Source organism: Sphaerodactylus townsendi, linkage group LG12 (assembly GCF_021028975.2).
Source record: "Sphaerodactylus townsendi isolate TG3544 linkage group LG12, MPM_Stown_v2.3, whole genome shotgun sequence".
Taxonomy (NCBI): domain Eukaryota; kingdom Metazoa; phylum Chordata; class Lepidosauria; order Squamata; family Sphaerodactylidae; genus Sphaerodactylus; species Sphaerodactylus townsendi.
The window spans coordinates 37,796,400-37,822,532 of NC_059436.1; the positions used below are offsets into that span (position 1 = coordinate 37,796,400).

The 26,133-nt window shown below is 46.9% G+C and overlaps 1 protein-coding gene and 1 long non-coding RNA gene across 5 annotated transcripts in view; one reads left to right on the top strand and one right to left on the bottom strand.

Annotated features, from left to right (window-relative positions):
* MVB12B (multivesicular body subunit 12B) overlaps positions 1–5,960 on the top strand; it is a 124,664-nt gene extending 118,704 nt beyond the window's left edge. For all 4 annotated transcript variants that reach the window (XM_048512732.1, XM_048512733.1, XM_048512731.1 and 1 more), the window contains exon 10: positions 1,846–5,960. In XM_048512732.1, the coding sequence (XP_048368689.1) occupies positions 1,846–1,932 (87 nt within the window). In that variant the 3' untranslated portion in view covers positions 1,933–5,960. The remainder of the gene's footprint in view (positions 1–1,845) is intronic.
* Positions 5,961–6,022: 62 nt separating this feature from the next.
* LOC125441815 overlaps positions 6,023–26,133 on the bottom strand; it is a 30,588-nt gene continuing 10,477 nt past the window's right edge. Inside the window, exon 2 of the long non-coding RNA XR_007245910.1 lies at positions 6,023–6,254. This is a non-coding gene — a long non-coding RNA (uncharacterized LOC125441815). The remainder of the gene's footprint in view (positions 6,255–26,133) is intronic.

Genomic DNA, 26,133 nt, shown 5'->3' on the forward strand with positions numbered 1-26,133 from the left:
CCAATGAACTGTAACGCTCAGTGGAAGATTTGTCTTTCGTTTTAGTGTATTGTGGCAATTATGCCACAAGGTGGCAGTATTACCATATGCGCTTTATTTAGTGCAGGTCGTCTTGACTATGGAGCTGATGCCTTTCTCTAGTTTCGTCCTGACTAAACTCTATCTCAGCAAAAGAAAAAACCAAACGGTGACATCATTCACCACATGCTGGACCGCCTTTGTTTTAGAATGCTCCAGTTGGAAGTTACAGTTTGGGTAGGACCCATATGGAGCGTTCTAAAACAAAGACGGTCCAGCATGTGGTGAAGGAAGGTGCAGTTTTGTTTTTGTTTTTCTTTTGCTGAGACAGAGTATAGCTGGAGCTGGAAGGAGGAATGGGCTGGATCATCCTCCCTGGGGGTCGCAGATAGCCTGTCGTTCCCCTGTCCCCCTCCCTCTCAGAGTGCCTGCTGTGATGCATTGGGGCCATTACTTAGCATTCCATCATTGTACCTGGTGATTTCCAGAGCAATACAAGTGGTTGCCCAGAGGAGCTCACAGTTGCGGGGAAAACCTGAGAAGTCCAAGAAGCATGTAATCCGGTGCAGTTACACAAGTCAGTGCTGGAAACACATCATTTTGGATTGGTTATTCAAGAATGAATGGCTGCTATTTCCTTGTGAATACTTCTGGCCCAGGGGATAGGTGGAAAGCACTTAGTCACATCTAAGCTGATCTAAGTCCGGTCAGTATCTGGATGGGAGGCAGTTTGGGAGCCTGATGTACAGTGCCTTGCCGTCCATGATGGGGAAAAGGCAGTATGTCAGTGTAAAGATGGGTCTGCAAGAGCTATTCTGCCAGGCCTAAAGCTATTCTGCCAGGGAGCTATTCTGCCAGGCCTAAAGTTGAGCACAGCCGTGCCACTCTCCAACAGCACTGGCCTCCCTATTTCTCTTCCCTTTCCCTTTTTGTCTTATTATTCCCATAACCAGAGTGGAATTATAAGACACTATAAAGTGTTGAAAATGTAACCGGGGTTTAACTGGATTTTCGGTGAGCTGCCCTGAGCTTGCAATAGGAAAGGGCGGTACATAAGTCTGATTATGAATGAATGAATGAATGAATGAATGAATGAATGAATGAATGAATGAATGAATGAAATAATTTTAAAAAATTGTGGGACTGTGAAACAGGGCATTATGATACAGCTGGGGTGAGAGATGTTGGCTACCCCTGCCCATGAGACCGTCATCACTCGAGAAGCAAACCTGCATGGCTCCACTTTTTGGTTTGCCCCACCCAGATTGAAATTCCATTTCTTGGTCACGCTGGTGTGGGACGGAATGCATGAAATATTGACATTCACTGACCAAAAACAGACCACTAAAAGTTGTCTCAAGTGAATTAGGCAGCAGAGAAAGAGAGAGAGAGAGAGAGAGAGAGAGAGAGAGAGAGAGAGAGTTTATGTTTACAAGAACTTAACAACAGGTTGCAAGGACCATAATAGAATCAGCAATCCCCGATGTCTCTCCTGCAGAATGACTTTTCCGAGGTGGCCTGTGTTAAGACATACGCATGAGAACTCTGAAAACAAAGGAAGATTTCCTTGTTCAGAAATGTTCTCCTATGACCATGCAGATTCCATTGATCCACAAAAGCTGCTAGGTTAAGTGCTTGAAATGTCTTTGATTGGGCAAGAACCCCTTATAATATATCTAAAAATTACTTCCAACTGGAAAGAGGTCTGCTAAAAACAGTAGCTCACGTGTTCCTGGGCTACTTTGTTGTCCTTTTTGCTATTTTGACAGGTCATTTTCCTGGAATCCCATCTGACTGTTTCTTTCTCTTGCTTTTTGTTTCCCTCAGTATGACTACAGCTTCAGGACGGAGCAGAGTGCTGCAGCCCGGCTTCCCCCGAGCCCCACTAGATGTCAGCAGCTACCGCAGTCCTGAAATCCTCAATTCCTCGGAAGGGAATCACATGTACTACTGAAGTGGGGGGGGGGGACTGACTCCCCAGCCCACCTTTTCCCCTCCCTTCCCCACAATCCTTACAAGCAGTGTTACTGAAGAGTGTTTCCAACAAAGGGGTTTTTTTTTCTAATGAATCACCATTTTTGTACAGTATGACTGACTGGGGTATCTTAATCTTTGTTTGGGGTTTTTTGTACCTGTTGTTGTTTTGGAGATTTGGACTGGTTAACCCTTTTCATCAGCTACCTGGATCTTCCATCCTCCTCTGGAATTCCTCCCACATCATAACAATTAACACAGACTTCGGTGGGTGCTTCTGTCCATCCTCTCTTACGTCCCCCCCCCCCAATAACTGCAATCCCATCAGGGCATCTTTCTATAGAAGGAATGGACATCTGGCTCTTCACTTTGAACTATGATCTGCAGTTACTTGGAAGTGGATGGTCCTGGGAGGGATATCAGAATTGGAACTCGGTTCAGTCTCTAGAACCCACGTGGGTAAATTGGTCTCCAGAACAATGACACGTCCTCTGCCCTAAACTTGCATCTGTGTCTCAGTAAATGAGGTTTCCTCCAGTTTGTAAAGAGACCGCAAACTCCTCGGTTCAATGGGCCAGTGTTCCTCTACTAACCTGTGGTTGTTTCGTTCAGTACTGGCTTATGAAGGGGGAGAAAAGCCAATTGTTTGCCTTCTCAGTGGTGAAAATCGCACAACTGGCTGTTCATGATTGGAACAGCCTCGAGCCCTTTCATAGCCTGGACTTCCTTCTGGCTCATGAAACCTGGAGTTGACCTTGCTCTATCCTCCATTCGAGAGGTCTCCCAGCCGAATTTTCCAAGCCGAATTTTCCCTAATTTTCCCACAGCCTCTTTCATTCAACTACGAGCAATCAGCCAAAACATTTGCATGGAGGTATTCTGCGATGTTCTCGCAGAATTAACAACTTCCTGACCTGGACTTCATTCCTGCACCCAAAACTACTTGAACATGGCAACAGACAAAATGCCCAGTAGAATGTTTTGATTACTTCGGTTGCCTCTTTCCTCTTTGACCCTCTCATTGGCTGCTTGAAAAGAGAGCGACCACCACGTGTGCCTCCGGAAGCCTTCTTGGAAGGACCTCAAACTTCGTTTTTTAACAAGGCCGGCATCGCTTGGCCAGCCCAGAAACAATGAAGCTTCAGCCTCCAGCATGCATATAGTGGGCATCTCCAGCCATTCTCCTTGGAGCCCCAGTGTACATCATGGCAAAATCCGTTACTGAAACGTTATTTTGGAAAGTTTGTGGATCTTTGCTGCTTCGTGAGTCCCTGCCAGAGAACAAGCACTGCATTATGGCAGATGTGGGGGTTTGGGGGGTGGGCTATGAGCAAGAAACAAAAGGGGAACGTTTTGAATGTGGAACATGTAAATACTTACTGTCTAATTGTGTTAAAATGCAAGTAATTGTCATGGACATGTTGCTCTTAATGTGGGCCGTTTGGCGATCATTCTCCTGCTCCTTTGATACTTCTTTCAGAGTTTAGCAGGTAACTTGGCTCAGGAGAGAGGGTCCCATTCTGTATTGTTCTTAGCAACGGCACCTTCTCTCTCCCTGGTTCAGGACGGCATTTTTAGCAAGGCCTGCCTTCTGGGAAGATTATGTTGCCATCATGGACAAGGGGCAAAATCAGAGCAACTGGTATTTCACTCACAGGGCATGTCCTTGGCAGCTCAGATAACACCTGGATATTCATGCACAGAACCTCTGGCCCTACAAACCAGTTGGGATAGTTCATCATCTGCTCTGGCAGGATGTGTGCCATCTGTAGAACTGGTTTCTAGGTTATCAGATCAGGTATGACAAGATGGGCTTGCATTTTTCAGCACTTCTGTTTCAGGTCTGAAATCAAACTCGGAAAAATGCAGCATGCCCCTACAACGCCAACGCCTTCCAAGTCTCCATTCCTGTTCCACCCTATTCATTGCTGACATATATATATATATTCTCATATTCTTTCCTGAGGCACCGAAATGTATTGGCAGTATTTGGTAGAGATGTGTGGGGCCATCAGCAGTTAGTAGAGGGGGGGGGGAAGTGTTAATTTGTATTCGAGTAGTTAACAAGTGTCGTTGTTTTCTACAGATATATTCCAGAAATGCAGTTGAGGGGGTTTTTGTATGGTTGCGGGAAGAGGTGTCATCCAAAATGTGGTCCATCAAGTTCTCACAGATTTCAAGGGCATGTTCCCCTAGCACACAGGTGTCAAACTCACGACCCTCCAGATGTTATGGACTACAGTTCCAATCATGCTGGCAGGGGATGATGGGAACTGTAGTCCATAACATCTGGAGGGTCACGAGTTTGACACCTATGCTAGCAGCTCTCCAGGTTTTAACATTTGGATCTGTACTGCTATGTTGTCTGGATTCTTACACAAGTGCGCACACAAAGGTGTTTGGCATACTGTTTCTCTACCACTTGCTTAGACAGGCAGGGCCAACAGATACCAGTTCCTTGCTCTTGGGTCCTGGATATTCAGAGGCACTGATACAGTACTGGCAAGCCTTTAGATTAGAGCTATGCAAGCATGCCTCTTAGTGTGACGACTGCATCTTTTCTAGTTAGTTGGATGGTTCTACATTTAACATTTGCTCATCGTCTTGATTTTTTAAAAAATCTAAAGTGTTTGGTAGAGACGTTGAAAAGGACCTCATAGTGGGCGATTTCTTGAATGTAGGAGGTCTTCTGTTCTGCGTAGTGTCTTCTACTGTTCCACTGTTTTGTCCCTTTGCTAGCAAACCTGGGAAGATTGCTGTCCTGGGGTCTGCCAGAGCAGGTAACTCAATTTCACCTGAAGATAGGCTGGTCTCTGCAGTGACCTGTGCAGCAGCCCCATGATGTCTCACTCCCCCTTGTCATGGCAGATTTGAAGCACACTAAGGCCTGCGTGTTCTCTCCCTTCTCCATTGGTGGTTGCTAAGAAATGCGCAAGTTCCGAACATCTGCTCTCCCCCTTTTGGTGGTTGCTGGGATAGCGTGCCTGAAGCGCTTTGTGCCTCATCAGAACCAATGAATGTTTTCCACTTTATTTGGACAGAGCATGCAGCCTATGTGTACAGTACCTCATTTAACTGTTGCACGTGGTCTAATTTTTGGTGTGCAAGCATGCTAACTTTGGCCAATTATGTCTTCCCAGGGCATGCTCTTCTCGTGCTTCGTGTATTTCCATGTGTTATCCCAGTCACTGCCATGAGGGGGAGACAGATTCATGCAGTTAAGTTTCCTGCACGCGATCAGCCTTGACTGCATGATCGCACAGGCAAACACAAGTGTGAATCAGGCGGACGGTGGGCACAGATGCGGCTGTCTTTGAAATTTTGGTAGATGGAAAAGGCACTGGCTGAAACTGGTGAACAGCTGCCGGTTGTTTCCATGTGTCCAGCCTAATTCATACCTGGAGATTTCATGACCACTCATGTTTCATGGAACCAGTTCAAAGTGGACCAGTCCTGTGGAATAAATGTGTCATTTTTCAAATGGTCTACAAAGTTGTAGGTTGAGAGAGAGAGAGAGCGCGCCAGAAGGTACCTTCCACTCATGATCCATGTTGTGCCTCTTTCCCCTTAAAACATGTTTGGTTTGTTTGTTTGTTTTTAAAAGGGTGTGGAGTGACCAGAGGAGAAAAGAGCCTGTTTCTGGACTCTGTAATGTGAAATGCCTTGATAAAAGCATCCATTTTGAGCTCTGACAGGCACAAAGCAAAACGTTGTGTTACACAGTGGGGGTATCTTTGGTTGTGTTGTGAGTAACCGTGTGTGAGTATGTGTTTCTATTTTTATTTTTTAAAGATGCTATGCATTTTATTTGCGCTGGAAGTGGATTAACTTGTTCATGAATAATAATATCATTTCATATTTATTTCTAGATGGCCTTCCTTGTCTTTTGCAAAGGGAAGTTTTTGTGTGTGAGGATCTAGTCTGTATTCTTAATATAATTTGTTAAATAAAAGTTTGTTTTAACCAGATATTTTGTGCTTGAAAGACCACAGGTATTGTTTTCTCAAGATTGCAAAACTGAGTCCAAACATCTGTGCACCTCTTTGTTTTCTTCCCAAAGCAGAGTTTAACAAATCAGGGGCAAGCAGGCGAGAACATTTAGATGGAGAAACTGCACATTCAGATGCTCCCCCAGAAGGATGTCTCTCAGTATACGGAAAGTTAGTACATCAGGAGAAGTGTCCTGGTTTTCTTGAGGTACTGGCTTTCCATGTGCGAGGGTAGTTCGGTGTCCAGATATGTGATTCTTCCCATCTTGCATTCTGAAATGGTGAGAGAACAGCGTACCAAAAGTCAGGCTTCATTCTCAGGTTTCGGCTTTTACAAAGTCATTGGGAAAGATGCTCCACAACAGAAATGTGCCACCCCCCACCCCCCATTTTTGAAAATCTACTTGTTTTTACTTAACCCGTCCAAGTGATTTGTTTGTTTATTATTTGCATTTTTAGCCCGCACTACACCTGAAGTTTTCAGAATGGGTTACAACATAAGATAAAAATCATGAAGTATCAATAAACTTAAAAACAGTTACAACATATAACAATATAACTGATTTAAAATCCACAAAACCTATTCCCCAGTGCTCAGAGAAGGCTGCAGCATTTACACATAATAACAGAATTATTTAAAGTGCTTGGCATAAAATTAACATGTCAGTTCAACAGCACTGCAATAGTGTCAGGACTATTATTCCCATAGCACAGACTAGAGAGCAAATTAACGTGATCCTGTTTCCACTGTGGCTAGGCTCCGACAACCCGTGGAACCATGGTTTATTTATTTTTTTAAATTATGGTTTGCTTATGAAATTGGTATTTGACTCACAGGCCGTGGGTCAAATGTGGGTGAGCCTCAACATGTTGATTTCATTGCCTTTGGCCAGGAGTGACCAGCTAGGGAGTTCATGGGAATCCACAGGGAACAAACCAAGATGTCTACGTTGCTGCCTCACACAAAGCTGCAATCGAGATTCAGGCTGCAATCCAAAGAGGGAAGTGGCACATCACAGTGGTGGCGAACCTATGGCACTGGGACCAGAGGTGGCACTCCAAGCCCTCTTTGTGGGCATGGGCGCCACTTGGACGTTTGGAGCACTTCGGCAGTGGCGCAATGAGTGCCATAGAAGTGCGTGAACGCAGACTGGTAGCGATGCACCAGCGGGGCGCATGGCGATGGCGTTCCAGGGGGGGGGGGGGGGGGGGGGGGGGGGGGGGGGTAATGACTGGACGGGTGTTTTGGGGCGTTCCAGGGCAGGGCGGGGGCAGAAAGGTGTGTGGCAGAGGCGCAGGGCGCACATGTGCCCCGGACGCAGTTTTCCCTTGCTCTGCCCCTGGCACTTGGTCCCTAAAAGGTTCGCCATCACTGGCCTAGAGGCACTTAGGCCAGCGCATAGGAGCCACGTGGCTCTATGGTGTCAGAACCTGGAGGTTTCCCCTCCACACACACACAAACACACACTGTTACTTCTGCACTGCAGGAGGCCGCACCAACATGGAGGGGCACATTCCCGGGGACAGAGCTGACTTTAGTTGACGCCCAGAGGAGTTTTGAACGGGGAACCACCCCCCTTCAGTACCACAGACTTACGCCACCCAAGTCATTTGTGTCTATGGGCTTTCTCAGGAGAGAAAGAAGTTTCTCCTCCTCCAGCACTCAGGCTACCGTTTGCCTGTTTGAAGACAGAACCAGGGTGGTGGCTTCCCCGGTTGCCACTGTACTGCTCCACCCCCATCCCGGATTGGGCCGTAATTGTACTTAACAGCCAACTTCAGACCATGATTTCAGATCCTGGTTTCCAGAATCTTAACTAACAATAGTTAGTGGAGTTAAGTTAAACCATAATTTTGTGTGTTGTGTGAACGGAGCCTGTATCTTCCTGAAATCTAAAACAGATTATTTTGGGGTTTATCCCGACACCCTGTGCTCCCCTCTCCTTTAATGCCTCCTTTGGAGTAGGCGGCTCCGGCTTCCACGGGCATCGTTTCTCTAGACCTGGAACAAATCTGTAACATAATCCCCAAAGCCTTGAAAGAAAAACGTCTATTTAATTTCTGAAATGACATAAACAGACCGTATCACAGTAGCAGATGTGTCTCCTGGGCTGGATCCTCCTTTCCCAAGCCTCAGAGCTTTGCTAAAATGTCCTTGTTCGTCCCATGTCCCCATTGCACGGGCCCTATCTGTGTCACCACCCCCTTCCAGTTCGGTTCATGCATTGTGTCTAAAGGCTGCTAGAGTAGGGGGATTCTCTGCCCACTGGCGTTCCTGCCTAGGGACATGGGGTACCCCTTGTCCCCGGGCGCATCGATTGAGGTCACGTGGGGGGCATGAAACATCCCCTCCTACACAGCTTAGGGATTGAGCAAGCCCTAGCAGAAGCAGGCACTGGGAAGCAGCCTACTGCTCCCCAGTAGCGTGCTCATGTCGTGGTCTCCGCCCACTCTGTCAATGTGGGTGGCCTGGAGTGTCCAGGGGGGGGCGGAGAAGTCCCACTGGGCTCCCAGGAGCAGGACTGAAGATGATGCTGACGTTTGCTTGGTAAACCTTCAGATGGGGGTGACTTGTGAGAGATTTACATGCTTAAAAGTTAATTCCCTTTGCACTGGCTTGGAACTGTTTCTCAGGCTAGCAGCCTACCTCACAGGGTTGGTGTGAGGACACAATTAGGAAAGTGGTGGGGAGAGAGCCATGCCTGTTTTGCTGGGGGTAGGAGGTGATTTGTGAGAGATGATGCTGATAAGTTTGCTTGGTAAACCTTCAGGATGGGGGGGCAGTGACTTGTGAGAGATTTACATGCTAAAAAAAGTTAATTCCCTTTAACTGGCTTGGAGCTGTTTCTCAGGCCAGCAGCCTACCCTTCACAGGGTTGGTGTGAGGACACAATTAGGAAAGTGGGGGGGGAGAGAGCCATGCCTGTTTTGCTGGGGGTAGGAGGTGATTTGTGAGAGATGATGCTGATGTTTGCTTGGTAAACCTTCAGATGGGGGTGGACTTGTGAGAGATTTTACATGTTTAAAAGTTAATTCCCTTGTAACTGGCTTGGAGCTGTTTCTCAGGCTAGCAGCCCACCTCACAGGGTTGGTGTGTGAGGACACAATTAGGGAAGTATGGGGAGAGAGCCATGCCTGTTTTGTTTGGGGTAGGAGGTGATTTGCAGAGATGATGCTGATGTTTGCTTGGTAAACCTTTAGATGGGGGTGACTTGTGAGAGATTTACATGCTTAAAAGTTAATTCCCACTTGCACTGGCTTGGAGCTCTTTCTGAGGCTAACAACCTACCTCATAGGGTTGGTGTGAGGGACACAATTAGGGAAGAGAGTTGGTGGGGAGAAAAAGCCATGTGGCTGTTTCTGCTTTGAGTTGGTGGGAGGTGTTCTGTGAGCTGGTGCAAAAAATCATTGTTTGGTCGTTGTGGGGGAGGGTGGTCGTCCATACCTGGGGTGGGGGTGGGGGGGCACCAAACTCAGATTTTGTCCCCGGGCTCCAGTTTGCCTAGATTCGCCCCTGTCTCTGCCAGAGCCAATTCTTATTTTCCTGGTTCCCTTTCTTGGACTTATGTTTCCAGCCAGCATGGCGTAGTGGTTAAGAGCAGGTGGATTCTAATCTGGAGAACTGGGTTTGATTCCCCACTCCTCCACCTGAGTGGCAGAGGCTTACCTGGTGAACCAGATGTGTTCCTGCACTCCTACTTTCCTGCTGGGTGACCTTGGGCTAGTCACAGTCATTCAGAACTCTCTCAGTCCCTCCTACCTCACAGGGTGTCTGTTGTGGGGAGAGGAAGGGAAAGGAGCTTGTAAGCCCCCTTGAGTCTCCCTACAGGACAGAAAGGTGGGGTATAAATCCGAACTGCTGCTGCTGCTGCTCCTCCTCCTCTTCTTCTTCTTCCTCCTCCTCCTCCTCCCGAAAGCTTCTCTGTGGATTGCATAGCAACCTGATGGCAGGAAAAAGATCCCACCCCCTGCCTTGGCCATACAGGAAGCCTCCCTTGGTTCCAGGATTTCCTCCTTGACTCTGCTTAGCTGCCCCTCTGTGTCTCCACGTGGCTGCGTGCTAGAACGAAAGAGAGAAGGAACCATGCACCCTCACTGACTCAAGGGCCCAAAAGACAAATATTGTTCATTCAGCTGGTCAGCAGTAAACAAACACTTAGAGTCAGGCCCAAAGTGCGATCTACCTTTAATGTGGCATCGGCCTTGGGCTTTTTCTGAAATTGTGGGGCTGAATGCCTAGAAGCAGCAGTGAGGAAAACAAACTACAGGTTCAGGAAAAAGTGCCTGATAAAAACTTGGTTGGGACTAAAACCACTTCATGCTTTGTGTGTTTGAATCCTTTCCCCCCGCACGATAAAGTCCCTGTGGCTGCCAAACATGGTCTTGGAGTTCCCCATTGGGAACTGAATTCCCAGGTGTGCACATTTTGAATTGGAATTGCAGCATACCTGGAAAAAGGGCTTACACTCCCCCCCCCCCCGACATTTTCCTAATCTGATTGGAGAGGCTGTGTCCTCCACTGGGGAGACTTACACAGCAGCATCATTATGTATTCATTATTTGCCCCAGTAGGGCAAATAGGGGCTGTCCAGAGCTGTTTCAGATCAGGAAAAATGATGCAGGGTAGGAAGGTTTAAGCCCCTTCTCCCCATACACAGACCTGCCCTGAACTGAGCCTTTGTGTGCCTAAGAATACTCTTCCTAATAGGGGAGAGTCTTAGCAGATGTCACGAGGAATTGCAGCGTGTGAATTGACCCTGACTATGCGATCCTAAACAGAGTTGAACTAACTCTTAAGACAACACATCAGGAAGCCCATGGTGGACATTACAAAAGCCCATGGTGGCTTTTTATGCACTTGTGGTCTGCCCCACAGTGAGCATACATTCCCTTCAGGTCAGATTCTTGGTTGTGCGCTCATTCTCTCCCTCCCCAACTCACCGCGGCACAAATCAGAGAAGCCCTGCGGCTTCCAAGCAGGGTGACGTTTCGTTTCTCATTGCTGAGAAAGCAAAGATCTTTCTAGTCTTTCCCCACTTTTCCCCATGCACCCAACAGCAGCCCCTCCCACTCTTGGTCAGCAGAGTAACCTGAAGGAGTTTCTTTTTTTTCTGTGTTTTTTTTTAAAGAGAGAGAGAGAGAAAGCAGCTGGCAACAAGATAAGTGGTAGGTAAAGTTTGCTGGCCTTGTGGCCGTAATAAAATTATTTGATTTGATTCCATTCGTGGTAGGTAAGGGAAATGGTGGCTGGAGAAGGTTCACAACGGGAGAATCCCCAGGTTGAACTGCGAACAACAGAGCTGCGGGCTAAGCCCTACATGCATAATAGGCCTATGACTTTTCCTGTTTTAGATTTTTAGAAGGTCTTCCTTTTGCACATGGAGAGCCATTCTTCTAACCGTTCAAGCTGAAGTGGTACAGTAACAATGCATCTATACCATATAAGCTATTTTGTGTCATTTAGCTCTTTGTTATTAAAATATAGTGCCTAGAATATTTTTACCGTGTAATACTCGAACTTAGCCTGGGCTCTTCAGGTTTTGGGAGCTACACATGAACTCCAGTCTGGAGAACTGACTTTGATTTTCCACTCCTCCACTCAAGGCGGCTTACAAACTCCTTTCCCTTCATCTCCCCCCAACAGGCACCTTGTGAGTGGGTGGGGCTGAGAGAGTTGTGAAGAACTGTGACTAGCCCAAGGTCACCCAGCAGGAATGTTGGAGTGGGGAAACAAATCTGCTTCACCAGATAAGACTCTGCCACTCATGTGGAGAAGTGGGTAATCAAATCCGGTTCTCCAGATTAGAATCCACCTGGTCTTAACCACCACCGCTCACTGACTGAGCAGCTGGTGAACTGGATTTGTTTCCCAATTTCTACTCATGAAGCCTTCTGGGTGACCATGGGCTAGTCCAGAGGTCTGCAACCTGTGGCTCTCCAGATGTTCATGGACTACAAATCCCATCAGCCCCTGCCAGCATGGCCGATTGTAGTCCATGAACATCTGGAGAGCCGCAGGTTGCAGATCCCTGGCTAGTCTCTCAACTCTCTCAGCCCCACCTATTTCACAAGGTGTCTTTTGGAGGGAGAGGAAGGGAAGGCATTTGTAAGCCACTTTGAAATTCGCTATGGCTGAGAAAAGCAGGATATAAATCAAAACTCTTCCTTTATGTTTTTAAAAGTGTGTTCAGCTGTAGGAAATGCTGCAAGGCTAAGGTATAGGCTAATTCAAGGAGTCATCTCTCCTCAGTTCCACATACGTACACTTTTCGCTCTAAAGATAGGACCACCCCCCCCCCACCTCTCACATTTCGATTCCTTCCTCCAAGGAGTCCAGGATAGTGACAATGGTCCTCCATCCCTCACTTCATCCATACAACTTCCCTGCGAGGTAGGCAGAGAGACAGCAACTGACCCCAGGTTACCCAGTGAGGTTTATGATGAAGTGATAATTTGAATCTGGATCTTTCAGCTCTGGCTGGACATTCTAATCACTACAGGGCCCTCAGAATGGGAGTTCCTTGATACTCTGTAAAGTCATTTGTTTGTTTGTTTGTTTGTTTGTTCGTTCATTCGTTCGTTCATTCGTTCATTCATTCATTCATTCATTTATTGGTTGAACTTATATACCGCCCTCCCCCGGAGGGCTCAGGGCGGTGAACAACATGCATAAAGATTGTGTTGTACGTTCATTAACTACAGCAAAGTGGCCCTTTGGAGAACTGGAAATCCAAAATTTTGTTTCCTCTGGGCCAGAGAAAGGAATCGATTCCTTTTGTCAGGCAGAAATGCAGAAGGCTGTTCTCACCGGAGACTCTCGCTTTGTCAAAGCTTGACGTAACCCGGCTGGGAAAGAGATGTGTTTGAATTTTCTCAGCTCTCCTTGGTCCGATCCCCCGAGAACCCCTCCACCTCGCCTTGAGTGGCCTTCGAACGAAACAAGATGAATTCCCATGTTTTTGACATTCTGTGTTTTTATAACCTCATCTTCCCAAGGAGCAGCGGTCATCCCTGAGGAGGGGAGGGGGGCGCTTGGGGGAGGAGGCATCTTTTCGGCTGCTGTGGAGACCCGTCACCAGCACCTGGTTGAATGTCAAGGACTACAAGTGGGAGGGCGTGGGCAGAGAAGTGCAGAGAGAATGTTAAGTACCGTTAACTCCGGTCTGCTGCCTGGGAGCGGGAATCTCCCTTTGCCTCCTGTCTGGATGGAATAAGACAAATTGTGTGCATTCATACTGAGGGCTCCTGCTGAAAATGGCGGCCTGGTATCTTTCTATCACCAACATGCAGGGTGTTTCCTGCCAAAATATATCTCCAGAGCCCTGCTGGATCAAACAGAGATTCTCATAGTCATAGGTTAGCATTCTGTTTCCAACAGCCAAAGGATGCTAGGAAATGAAAAGGAAAACAGGAAGGCAAGAGATCTTTCTTCTTTGTCCTGATATCTGGTACTTGAGGGTGCAGTTCTGAGGAACACGGAGGCTCCCTTCTGTGTTTTAGTTCTGCAAATGATACGTAAGTAATGTCTGCCTTGTGTTTCCTTGCACAAGGTAAAATTTGCTGCTTCAGGGCACAGTGATGGCTATTCAGCTTAGATGGTAATTAAAATGGGTGAAGGGTGGGCCTATTCATTCATACCCACAAATTTGAAATGGAGCTGCCATATGCAGAAGCAGCCTACCTCTGAATTACCAGCCAAGGCCTTGGAAGCAACCAATCAATAAAGGTTACTGCAATCATCCTCTGCTTTCAGCAGGTGTTCAACAGGTGGCCTTTGGAAATAAAATGCCAATCTGGCTGATTTTGGTCTGATCCAGTGGGATGGTGTGTTTAAGATCAAACATTTCTACTCCTTGGCTGAAACATTATGAGCCATAAAGTGAGCTCCAAGTTCCATGACTTAAGACTGTGACCGCATCCATACATTGTTTCGGGTTCACAGGGACATTCTTTTTTCCTATTTTCATATTCATTTCACGATTGTTTTTGCTGTATTCATTATTAGCAGTGTTTGTTTTTCTTGGGCAGGGTCCTCTGACTTGCCTCTGCCAGTCTCCCTCCAGTGAACAAAGACTTTTTTTCCCAGTGAAAAAAATACTTTCTGTGATGGGGAAACTTTTCCTCCAGTAGAGGAACACTTGAGTCGATTCCGCACTTGCATTATCGACCTAAGTTTGAGCTGCGTTCGACCTAATTGCTCCACATAACCACTGGGATCGACGTGGCTTTGTACCAGCTTCGCCCCGTGTAACGGTCAAATTTCCAACTCCAGTTGGGAACTACTACTTTTTCAGGGAACCATGCTCGAACTCAGCTTGATTCCAGTAAAGTGCGGAATCTCTGGTGCTAGGAGTCCCCCATTCAGCCAATCACAGCTGAGTGTTTCGGGCATGCGTACAGCTGGAGAACCACCGCGGCGAAAATTGCGCCTAATTTTTTTCCCCTCTTCTTTCTTGCGTTCGAAGTGATGGCTGGTCACACAAATGGCGCACAATTTCCACGTACCAATGTAAGCGGCCAATCAAAAAACGCCACCTTCATCCCTCCATTCCTGTGGCAGTTTTTTAACAACGTGTGTGGGGATAGATGGAACATGGCCGTAGAACAGTAGCCAATTGGAACAGAGCGGCGAAGAGGCACAGAATGATTCCGCCCTCCGAGCTGGGATCAAGCTGGTTGCAGTGGGGAACAACAATGGCTTCAGCCTAGGTTAGTACCCTTCTCAGGGAACTGGGTTGAACCTATTTTACTTGTGTGCGGAATTGCCCTCGGTGGAAGAGAACCAGAGGATCCGGCCCTTCTGTTATTGTTGGTTTTGACTGGGGAAGGGGGCATTTCCAGCTGTAACTGGTTTCCATTCATTTTTAAATTAACTGTTCAGGGATTGTACTCCTCACCCCAGGAATCCCCTCTGCCAAATTTAAGCTGAGGTGGAGTGCTGGTTGTGTAGGTAATGGAAAGTAAAATGCATAGAAACAGAAGGAATGGCATCCATTCTTCTAATTGGCTTTTGTTGCTCTGGTGAAAATAATGGTTGCAGTTTTTCCAATTCTCTTTTTCTTTAGTATTCATGATGATGACGAAGAGGAAGAAGAAGGAGGACAAGGAGGAGCAGCAGCCGCTCCCCTCCCTTCCTCTCCCCACAACAGACACCTTGTGAGGCAGGTGGGGCTGAGAGAGTTCCAACGTACTGTGACTAGACCAAGGTCACCCAGCAGAAATGTAGGAGTGTGGAAACACATCAGGTTCACCAGATAAGCCTCTGTCATTCAGGTGGAGGAGTGGGGAATCACACCCAGTTCTCCAGATGAGAATCCACCTGCTCTTAACCACTACACCACGCTGGCTGTAAAGCCTGTTGTACGAACAAATCCAACAGGCTCTTGAAAACCAAGTTAACGGTGCCCACCGGCGGGGGGGGGGGGGGGGGAACTTCTCCTGTGTTTCCTCCACCCTTGGCCTCACATCACTGGCTCCCTCTTTGTCTCCCTCCTCTTCCCGAATGCCTGCATTGGCTTACAAGGCTTAATGGTGGCCTCCGAAGGGGGTGACCCCTCCTGCCTTTCCTCCCCCTCTCAGCCCTGTGTCCCCAGCTCCCTTCCCCTTCTCTTGTTCCTGGATGCCTGCTCCTGTTCTTGAACCTCTGCATCACCACACAACAGTTAAAGGTGCAGTTGTGGCCACCAGCAGTCACAACCCTTCCACAGAAGGCTGCCAATGCCTGCATCTGCTACACCTCAGGCAACTGCAGAAGGTACAGTGACTAATTATTCATCAGTAGGGGAGAAGGCAAGCTCAGAGTGAATAACTGCCACATTCCACTGTTTTGTGTTGTTTTTATCTGTTCTGTGTAAGCCCCACCCCCCCAGCCGTGCATGCATGGTGATTGGCTAGAAGTGAGTCATCGCCACCACAGCTAGCCTTTTAAATAATAAGATTTTCCCCAGCCAGAAGGCTTCTTAGGCAGCTAAATTAGGGCAGCATTAAATCATTGTATCAGAAAATGTTAAAAATCTATTGGTACTGGTATCTTGAATCAACAAATTTCAAGCGGGTGCCATGTTGGTCTGCAGCAGAAGAACGTGCTTCAAAAGAGTTTAGGGGTTAAAGACAAACAGGATTTCCAGGGTTTTGTGAGTCAAAACTCATTTTGTCAGGTGTCTGATGAAGGGAGTTTTGGCTCTCAACAGTTTATACCTTGGGAATCTTGCTGGTCTTTAAGGTGCTCCTGGACTCAAATTTAGCTCTGGAATCAGCAAGGTACACACTGACCTTGCAGGGTGAAAATGTTTACTGAATGAAATTGTGTTTGGGAATGAATATACATTCCTAAGACTCAAAGGTGACTTGGCTCTTCCTCCAATGGAGATGTTTATTCCTCTTGCCAAGGAAAGTGCCCGCTAAGCCTCTCAACCTAACTTTTGCGCTGACTTAAGGATTCAGGCCTAGAAATGGTTCTAATGGCACAAAAATCCCTTGTGCTCTTAAGGAAACAAAGCAGACCACTGTATTGTGGAAGGCTTTCACTGACTAGGATTCTCCAACTGGTTTCCTTAGGTTTCCAGGTTCTGTGGCCATGAGTGAATCTTATTCCCTAACATTTTGCCTGCATCTAAATTGCAGCATGTTCAGGAAGTGTATCGCAGAGAAGAGTGGACACTGTATTATTGGTGAAGGGAATGTTTAGAGTAAGGTGACCAGATGTCCCACTTTTGGCAGGACAGTCCCACCTTACACCAATCTGTCCCGCGTTTTGTACCTGTCCCGATTTTGCCTTCTGGGACGCTCCCGGGACACGCCCTATGACAGGGCGGGAAACAGGGTAGCACCCCAGAAGGCAGTGCGGCAGCCTCCCACGCTGCCACACTGCCTTCTGGGGTGCTCCCTGTGACAGGGCGGGAATCCGGGGAGCGCCCCAAAAGGCAGTGGGCTCTTGCAGCTGCGCATGCACGCACCCCCGTCCCGGTTTTAAAAGGTGACAATCTGGTCACCTTAGTTTAGAGGTGTATGTATTGTCCATGTCCCAGGATGGGGAACCAATCAGTAAGTGTTTGGGGTGGAATTTGCTATGCAAAGGTGTGGTTGATCTCATTATATTGCAGGTGCGGTTTTCAGTCCATTTACATTTACATTTGCATTCCCTGCAGTAGCAACAGTATTCATGAATACAAATCCTGTGTCTGGGTGGAGTTCATTGTCCATGAACCTAGAATGCCCTCAGCCTTTGTTTCTGGTGTTTTTAAGTACTGGTAGACAAGTTTTGTTAATTCTCAAAGTTTTTTCCTTCTTGTTGAAGTTGCCTTGGTGTTGGTGGATTTCAATAGCCTCCCTGTGCAGTCTGACATAGTAACCATCCGAGTTGTCCAGAATTTCAGTGTTTTCAAATAAAAGAAGACCACGGTTTCATCCTGATTTCACTGAGCCTCACTCTTTTGATGCAACTATTCTTCAGATGTTTCCACTTTCTCACTGGCTTTGTCAAAAGATGGTAAAACTTAGGGTGACCACAAAAGAAAATCAACATTTTGCAACCTTGGGGCTTGGGGACAGTTTTCAAAATTGCTCTGGTGAGGGGGAAGGGAGGGAAAGTCATTTCCAAATGGTTAACCTATGAAAAATATTCATTTAGCTGGTGGTTCCTCATTCTGCCCCCCCTCCCTTTCAGGAAACATCTATTTATTATTTGGTAGAAACTCAAGGTAATTAGCTGTCTTGTCAACACAAAGAAACTTTTTCTCAATTACGGTAAACTCATCTGCTTCTAATATTTATAAAGAGTTTGAAAAGGCCATTACTTCTGGTTGTGAATAAAACCAGCTGGTCGTTTCTTTCCATTTGATGTGTTTTGGGGGGTTTTAATGTACATTTTTTCACGGCTAAAGGCATGGATTTTTTGGCGAAAGAGTCACACTTGGAGGCTCATAAAGGAGGAGGCGGGAAAGGAGCAGGCCTAAGCGGGAAGCAAAGTGCATTGTTCGCTAAGTAATTTCTCACCTTGCGCCAGGATACAAACGCATGCCAACTTTAACACATTAAGTGACAGAATTCCACATACTGCTCTAATGCAATCCATGATATGTTACCAGGGGGAGAAACCCTGTCTGTTTTTGAAGTTTCATCCCATGGGGAAATGACACAGCCCAGTCAATGTAATCCATCCTGACACTTGAATTACAATACAGAGAAGGGATTTTTTTTTTAAAAAAAATATATGTTATGATGGGTTTCTTTGGAGAAAGCAAAGCTGTCAATGGCTCCTTTTGAAAGCAAAGCGGTTGTTAATAAAAAGACCCACCGTGTCAAGGGAAAGAAAACGATCAAATCACAGTGGAATTCTCCAGAGACGATACTTCGCAATCCAAATTGGGGGTTTTTTCCCCATCAGAAATTTGGGAGGAAATCTAAAGATCTCTTGATCAGCGTTGCAATTCGATTCATCCGTTTTTGGCTAGCTTCCCTAGATCATTAAAGCTGGGTTTTCATTGAAATGTGTTAAGGGGTGAGGTTGGCCGTTTGTGAAGGTTTGCTGTTTTACTTGCTTTTTTAACGGTTTTGCGTTTCAACTTTGCTTGCATCAGATCAGCCTGCAAGCAGCTAAAGGCTGATATAAACCAGAAGGGCTGATTTTATAGAGAAATTGCAATATGGAAGCATGCCCTGTGGACCAGTTCTGTGACTGTTGTTATGCACTGCAGAGATGCTAAGAATGTTTGGCAGGTTCCCCGACTTCCATCAGCTTCCTCCACCTTTTTCCTCAGATTTCTATCTTTCTGTATTCTCTCCCTGCTCTTGCCAGTCCCTTTCCTTCTCACATTCAGCAGTGTTTCCTTTTCCAACAGCTGCGTCTCTCCGGTTCCCACCTAAACTTCTGTGACATCATATCGGCTCAGCCAGTAAGAGACTTGCCAGTAGGGAATACTGAATTTGTGCTAGAATTTCATACTTCCATTGAATTTGTGTGCCATTAATTTCCCTGCCCCTTACAAAGCTGCTGTTGTTTTCAGTATATTGCCATGTAGGTATGAGCAAACGCTCCCAGTTCCACGTTATAAACTTTTTTTCCCAACAGTTTTGGTACTCATTTTTGAGGGGTTGGGTTTGGAGGGTTTGATCATGCTGTGAATGCCTTTTGTGTGTTCCTTAAGTTCAGTTCATACAATATTTATGCATAATATACATTATATGTATGGCATATGTACAATGCTGCTACCAGTGTGCAAATAGTATAAAACATGTATGTTTTATGGGAGAATTCAAGGTGAGGAGACAGAGGCTGCTTTCACTGGTGACAATTTTCTGCATAGATCTGATTGTCACTGCAAATACATTTGCTGCTGCAGCAGAAAACCCTCCACAAGGCAGGGTTCCTGTCACTGTCCTTGACTTCAGCAACCCACCACAAGTGGGCCTTGGGGGACTTAGTAGCTGCAACATCATTACACGGCCCATGGCTGTGATATACTCATCCCTCTGAACTCCCTTTTCACTGTAGAGATATAGGAGGTATACCTTACACCTCCATAATGAAAAGAAGAAGAAGAAGAGTTTGGATTTATATTCCCCCCTTTCTCTCCTGCAGGAGGCTCAAAGGGGCTTACAATCTCCTTGCCCTCCCACCCCCCACAACAAACACCCTGTGAGGTAGGTGGGGCTGAGAGAGCTCCGAGAAGCTGTGACTAGCCCAAGGTCACTTGTGGTTGGCATGTGTTAGGAGTGCTTACCGGGCTAATCCCCAAATTCCCCAGATAAGCCTCCACAGCTCAGGCGGCAGAGCGGGGAATCAAACCCGGTTCCTCCAGATTAGATACACGAGCTCTTAACCTCCTACACCACTGCTGCTCCTCACTTTTTTGAAAAATGCAACAGGATATTCAGAGGCACTAATAGATTGTGGCAAAAAGATCCCTATAATCGTATTGCACTTAAGCAATCTAGCAAATGACACCGTTTTTGATCTTGACAAAGGAGAAGCAAAACTGACAGGACATTTGAATGCAGCCAGCCAGTTTGAGAAATCCAATCCCGCACACCAGCCCAAATTCACCAGCTGCGTCTGGGGCTTCTTCCTGCAGTGAAAACGTCCGGGCCCGTGGAAGGCAGAGCGTGCATCTCTGACATCACCGAGGCAATCTGGCCTAATGAACTCTCTGGTTTGTGTCAAGGGCCAAGGAGTAAAACCAAGGTTGGTGTAGGAATTGAGTTATTAATTGGAGGTGAATGAAGGTCAACAGGCTCTCTTTGGGGAAAAAAAAAACAAACCCTGAAGACAGGTCAGAAAGTAGAACCGTTCCTCAACCTGCTGTTGGGTTGGTGTCCACATGGAGGCAGGAAGGCCCTTCCCAGGGGCCCTGTTTGTCAGGAAATGGTTATTCTTAAACACACTCACTTTATGGCCGCGTGGCTTTCCCAGTAGTGACCTCTGTCAGAGTGGGTGCACCATTGGGATGAGAGCAGTGCTAGGGCTGAGACAGAAATGGGAGCGGAAGAGGGGAGGGCTTTTCCAGCTCACCCTCTTGGCTGTCAAAAATATATAGCCTAAGGCAAGGGTCTGCAACCTGCGGCTCTCCAGATGTTCATGGACTACAATTCCCATCAGCCCCTGCCACCATGGCCAATTGTAGTCCATGAACATCTGGAGAGCCGCAGGTTGCAGACCCCTGGCCTAAGGGGGTTCCAAGACTGTAAAAAGCCGCCTTGTTGGATCACACCAGAGGCAGATATTTTGTATCTGTCTGTGACAGGCCAGGTTTCTCTGGGAAGCTTTTAAGCAGAACATGAAGCCAGATGTGGCTTATATCCACTCTTCAGAGGTACACTGCCTCTGTACACAGAGGTTCTAGTAATCATGAAATAGTGTTAATTAGACTTGCGTGCATCAAGAAGGGAAGTTCATCTAGCTTAAAATCCTGTTCCCAGCCAAGTGCTCACAGGAAGATTATAATTAAGGTAGGAAAGGGATATCACGTTGTTGAACTGGACAAGGAAACATGCCTATGAAGCTGCCTTATTATCGGTTCAGTCCATTGGTTCATTCAACTGAGTATTGTATCCTCTGATTGGTGGGGGCTTGATTCTGTGGCAAAGAAGGGTCTTTCACAACAAGGGCTGAGAAACGTGAATTGGAGGTGGAAGGGTTGGGTTTTGAACCTGGGGATCTTCTGAATGCAAGCTGGTGCTCTTCTCACTGACCTATGACCCCTCCCTATACTTTTACTATACCCTCAATCAGCAGAAAGTGTAGTGAGCAGACAGTAATTTGGATCCATTTCCAGCCCTCACAAGGAACTTGCAAGTTCCTCATAGGGTGGACAGCAGAAACAAAGAAATATAAAGTAGTGTTTGGGCTGAGAAGGCTGGAGAGAGATTTCAGGAGGGAAGGGTTCAATAGAAGCCAAACTGGTACTATGACTTCGGGGTCAGAGGTCAGGTTGATTTCCACCCTAACCCTGGGAGCAGCAGTGGCGTAGTGGTTAAGAGCAGGTGCATTCTAATCTGGAGGAACCATGTTTGATTCCCTGCTCAGCCACTTGAGCTGTGGAGGCTTATCTGGGGAATTCAGATTAGCCTCTGCACTCCCACACAAGCCAGCTGGGTGACCTTGGGCTAGGCACAGCTTTTTGGAGCTCTCTTAGCCCCACCCACCTCACAGGGTATTTGTTGTAAGGGGGGAAGGGCAAGGAGATTGTAAGCCCCTTTGAGTCTCCTACAGGAGAGAAAGGGGGATATAAATCCAAACTGTTCTCCTTCTATCCTTAAAAGTTTAGTAATCATGGCTAATATTTTCAAGACCTGTATCCTGCACAAATCTATCTGGTCCTCCTGAAGAACCTGTAGCCACCACCACTACTACATTTTATGGGAGTGATTCCAGCATTTAGAATATCAAATAGGGTGGTATTATTGTTATTAGGGCTAGGGAGACTCCCGGTTCAAATCCCTGCTCCATCACAGAACCTACAGGGTGTAGCCTAGGCTGCAAGGATTATTTTGAGGGTACAGCGGAGTAGCAGATTTTTTGGGGGAAAAGTAACGTGAATTAGTCCTAAACTTAACTGGATTGGGGCTGACTCCCAACTCCCCTCCCGAGATAGAATAAAATACCTAGCTCATGTATACGGCACCTCCCTTTTGCAAAAGCGTTTATTTCAAGAGAAGGGAAAGTTTGGGCCAAAGGCTCACACTGTGCATGCGGCAGGTACTGCACATGTTGCGCAAACGGAAATGCCCGTTCCATAAAACAAAGCTCGTTTGTGCATGCAGGTCTGCTTCAAAGCTCTGAACTGTGGGAGGAGGCGAGGGAGAGTTGGGAGCTCTGTGCGCCTCCCTGAATGTCACGCTAGCTGGAGAGACATATTTAAATAAATAAATTCACCGCCAAGCCTTGAGGTTTGGCTTTGGCAGCCCAGCATCTCACTGACACGTCCAGAGTAGCCGTGGGATTACTTCTCTGTATAATCCTGAGGCTGATTTATTTGAGCACAGACATATTTACAACAAGCCGATAAGTAGCGGTTGCTATAAATATGTCTCGGGTATGTGCTCTCTCTTTCCCCCCCTCCCCCCCTTCTGCGCTGGCAAGGAAGGGAACATGCCGGGAGAAATTGACCCTGAAATAAATGGAATGTATCTAATGTTCCAGATTTAAACGATAGGGTCTCTGGGTACTTGTAATAAGGTTGTTTTCTTGTGTCACCATAAAATTGTGGTCATAGATGAGGGCGGGAGAGGGAGAAGAAGTATACAGCCTGAACTTCAGTCAGAACCTCTCTTGGTTGCGTTTTTCCCTCTCTAGCAATATTAATACCCCGTTTTCAATCTTCTGTCACTTCCTTTGTGGCCGTTGTTCTTTCCAATAAACCACAGGCAAAGTGTGAACATGCTGAGGAATAAGGGAGGGAAATGGTGCCTGGGGCAAAACCTGCTCTGGGCGCACCCCACAGTGGCCCACTTACCTGGCTGGGCTATGGCCAGGCGCCCCTCGGCCCTAACCTGCCAGGCTGCTCCTTCGCCCAGCAGAGGCTCCACCAGCCGAAGGAGCAGCCTGGCAGGGCGGGGGCAAGAAAAGGGGTGTGGGGCGATTCCCCCCCACACACACACACAGGACCAGCTGGCGTGTGCCCAGGGACATGTGACCCGACATGTCCCCGTGAGCGCTCCGCCTCTGCGTACATGTCTAGGGTGAGCTTCTAGTAGTCCAAAAGGCGATGCAAATGGTAGCAACTCCAAGGTGGTAGACATGAGATCCAGTTTGGTTGGTCAAAGAGTTGAGTGTGTTAGGCTTGGAGCAAAGAGACCTGAGTTTCAAAGCCATGAAGTTCACTGGAATAGTGTTGGGCTAGCCCTGTTCCTGCAGCCCAGCCTCTACCTTACTGGGTTGCTGTAAAGGTAAAATGGAGAAGGGGGGAAGCTTGCATGCCACCCTGAGGTTCTTGGAAGAATAAAACTGTGGCAAAAAGACTTTACATGTAAATTTAAAGCCAACTTCCGTCAAGGGCTTTTCAGAATTCTTTGCAAATTTTCTGTTGACTCACTCAACTTTGCGATCTTTTTTTTCATTTGTCAAATATTTCCCAGATTTTATCTAAGAAGAAGATGATGATGATTTTGGATTTATACCCCACCTTTCTTTCCTGTAAGGAGACTCAAGGTGGCCTACAAACTCCTTTCCCTTCCTCTCCCCACAACAGACACCTTAGAAAATAGGTGGGGCTGAGAGAGCTCTGAAGAACTGTGACTAGCCCAAGGTCACCCAGCAGGAGTAGGAATGCGGAAACACATCTGGTTCACCAGATAGACCTCTGCCATTCAGGTGGAGGAGTGGGGAATCAAACCCGGTTCTCCAGATTAGAATCCACCTGCTCTTAACCACTACACCACATTGACTCTTCATTTGATGTCTGATTACAAGACTGGGCTTGTCTGCGGAGGTTATGTACTTTGTGGCTTTCAAAGAGGATGAGACAGATTCGTGGAGGAAAGGGTCTATTGATGGCTACTAGCCATGGTATCTGAAGGTGAGCCTTCCATAAGCAGAGGCTGTGAATGCCATTGAATACCAACACTGGAGGTACCATCAGGGAAGATCTTGGTTCTATGCCCTGTTTGTGGGCCCTTCTCCAGGCTAACCGGTTGTCCTCTGCATGCTCAAGATGCTGGACTAGATGGACCATCGGTCTGACCCAGCAGAGCTTTTCTTATGCTCTTATTTGATTTCAATACTTGACAACTGGCTTGCAATACCGCTGTATGTGCAAGGACAGCATTTCATAGCCAACATGCTTGTGGAGCACTCTAATACTGATTTATCAGTTTATTTGCTAAATATTGACAACTGTATATGTTTCTGGGTTAGATTTTGAAAGCTATGAGGAGGGTCCCATTTAAAAGTTCTACTTCAAAAATCGAAATAGCAAATGCCTTTTCTTTTGATTCATGGTGCAAGTGGAGATTTAGGCAAATCCCCACTGGTGCCATGAAACCTTGCTGGGTGACCATACACGCTCCGTGGTGACCCTTGCTAGTGTTTGGATGGGAGACCTCCAAGGAATAGCAGGGCTGTGATGTGGAGGCAGGCAGTGGGAAACCAACTCCGAAGATCCTTGAAAATCCCACCAGCAGTCACCATAAATCAGTTGTGATTTGATAGCAAAAAGGGTCTTGTTTCCATTCAGTTCCATCCATGATCTTGGGAGTGCAGCCATGGCTTAGTCTGTGGTTCTCCAGATGTTCATGGACTACAATTCCCATCAGTCCCTGCCACCATGGTCAATTGGCTGATGGGAATTGTAGTCCATGAATATCTGGAGAGCCGCAGGTTGCAGACCCCTGGCTTAGTGGCAGATCCTCTGCTTTATAGATAGAAGACCCCACATTCAATACCAAGTACCTTGATGTGAAAAGCAGATGCGAAAAATCTCTCCTGGAGTCTCTGGTGAGCTGTTGCCAGACAGAATAGATGCTACTGATCTTGACAAACCAACAGGCAAACTCAGTAGAAGGCAGCTTTATGTGTTATTGTTAAGGAACTGGGTCACGGCTCGTGGTAGAACATTTGTATGCAGAAAATCCCAAGGTGAGTGGCTGGCTGCTCCAGTGAAAAGGTAATGTGAAAGATCTCTGCTGGAGAGTCACTGCTGGTCAGAGTAGAATAGACTCAACTTGATAGATCAAGGGTCTGTCTCAGTAGAAGGAAGGTCATAAAAACCTTCTGGATATCCTTATCAGAATTCAGATCCAGAGACACTGAGATGCAGCTGGATGAATTTGGCTGGTGTAGATTAAATGCAATACAATGGCAATGAGGTGGACGTCTTCTGATGCCAAACGACAGTGAGGACGCCCCCGAAACACCTGGAGAACATTCGAGCAAGACCTGGAGGCATTGAATATTGCATGGGAATAGGCTGAAACACTCACTCAAGACCAGAAATGCTGAAGAGCACTTGTTGCCCAATGTGCTACTTAGCATGGGAAGGTCTAACTAAAGATTAAATGCAGTTGACTGCAGGGTTTCAGCTGCAGCAGCTTTTCAGACAAGCGCCTGTCCATAGTGTTATTCCTAGACAAGGTAGTCACAAATTCTCCTTTTGAAATGCCTCAGGTTCATTTCTCACTAGAACGAAACTAAATCAAAATGGAAATATCTGAACCGAACCAGCCAGCTTTTGAAAGATCATCTGGTAGTTTATATAGTGACATCATTTGTGTCCTGCCTTTCTACCCAATAGGGACCCAAAATGGCTTTCATTATTCCATCCTCTATTTTGTACTCACAATAGCGCCATTCGGGCATGGAAACTTCTTTGGGGTCCCTGGGCCAGCCATTAATGCTCAGCCTAGCTTGCCCCATATGCCACACTATGCCATGCGGAGAGCAATGATAACCAGGTGGGTGTCCATAGGCTTCTTTTGCCTGGTCCTACCTTTCAGCCAATCAGCAATTCAGGGGGAAGAATCCACATGGCTGCTGTTGCCCACACAGTTTCCAGCTGGAAATGTTACCGGCAAGAAGTCATCACGCAGCACTGTTCTTATGCCATTAACAGCAGTGGTACTGCTGACTGTGCATGATCAGAGATGTCCCCCCCCCCTTCATATGTTTGGGATTGCCAGCTCTTGGTTGGGAAATTCCTGTCGATTTGGAGGGTGGCGT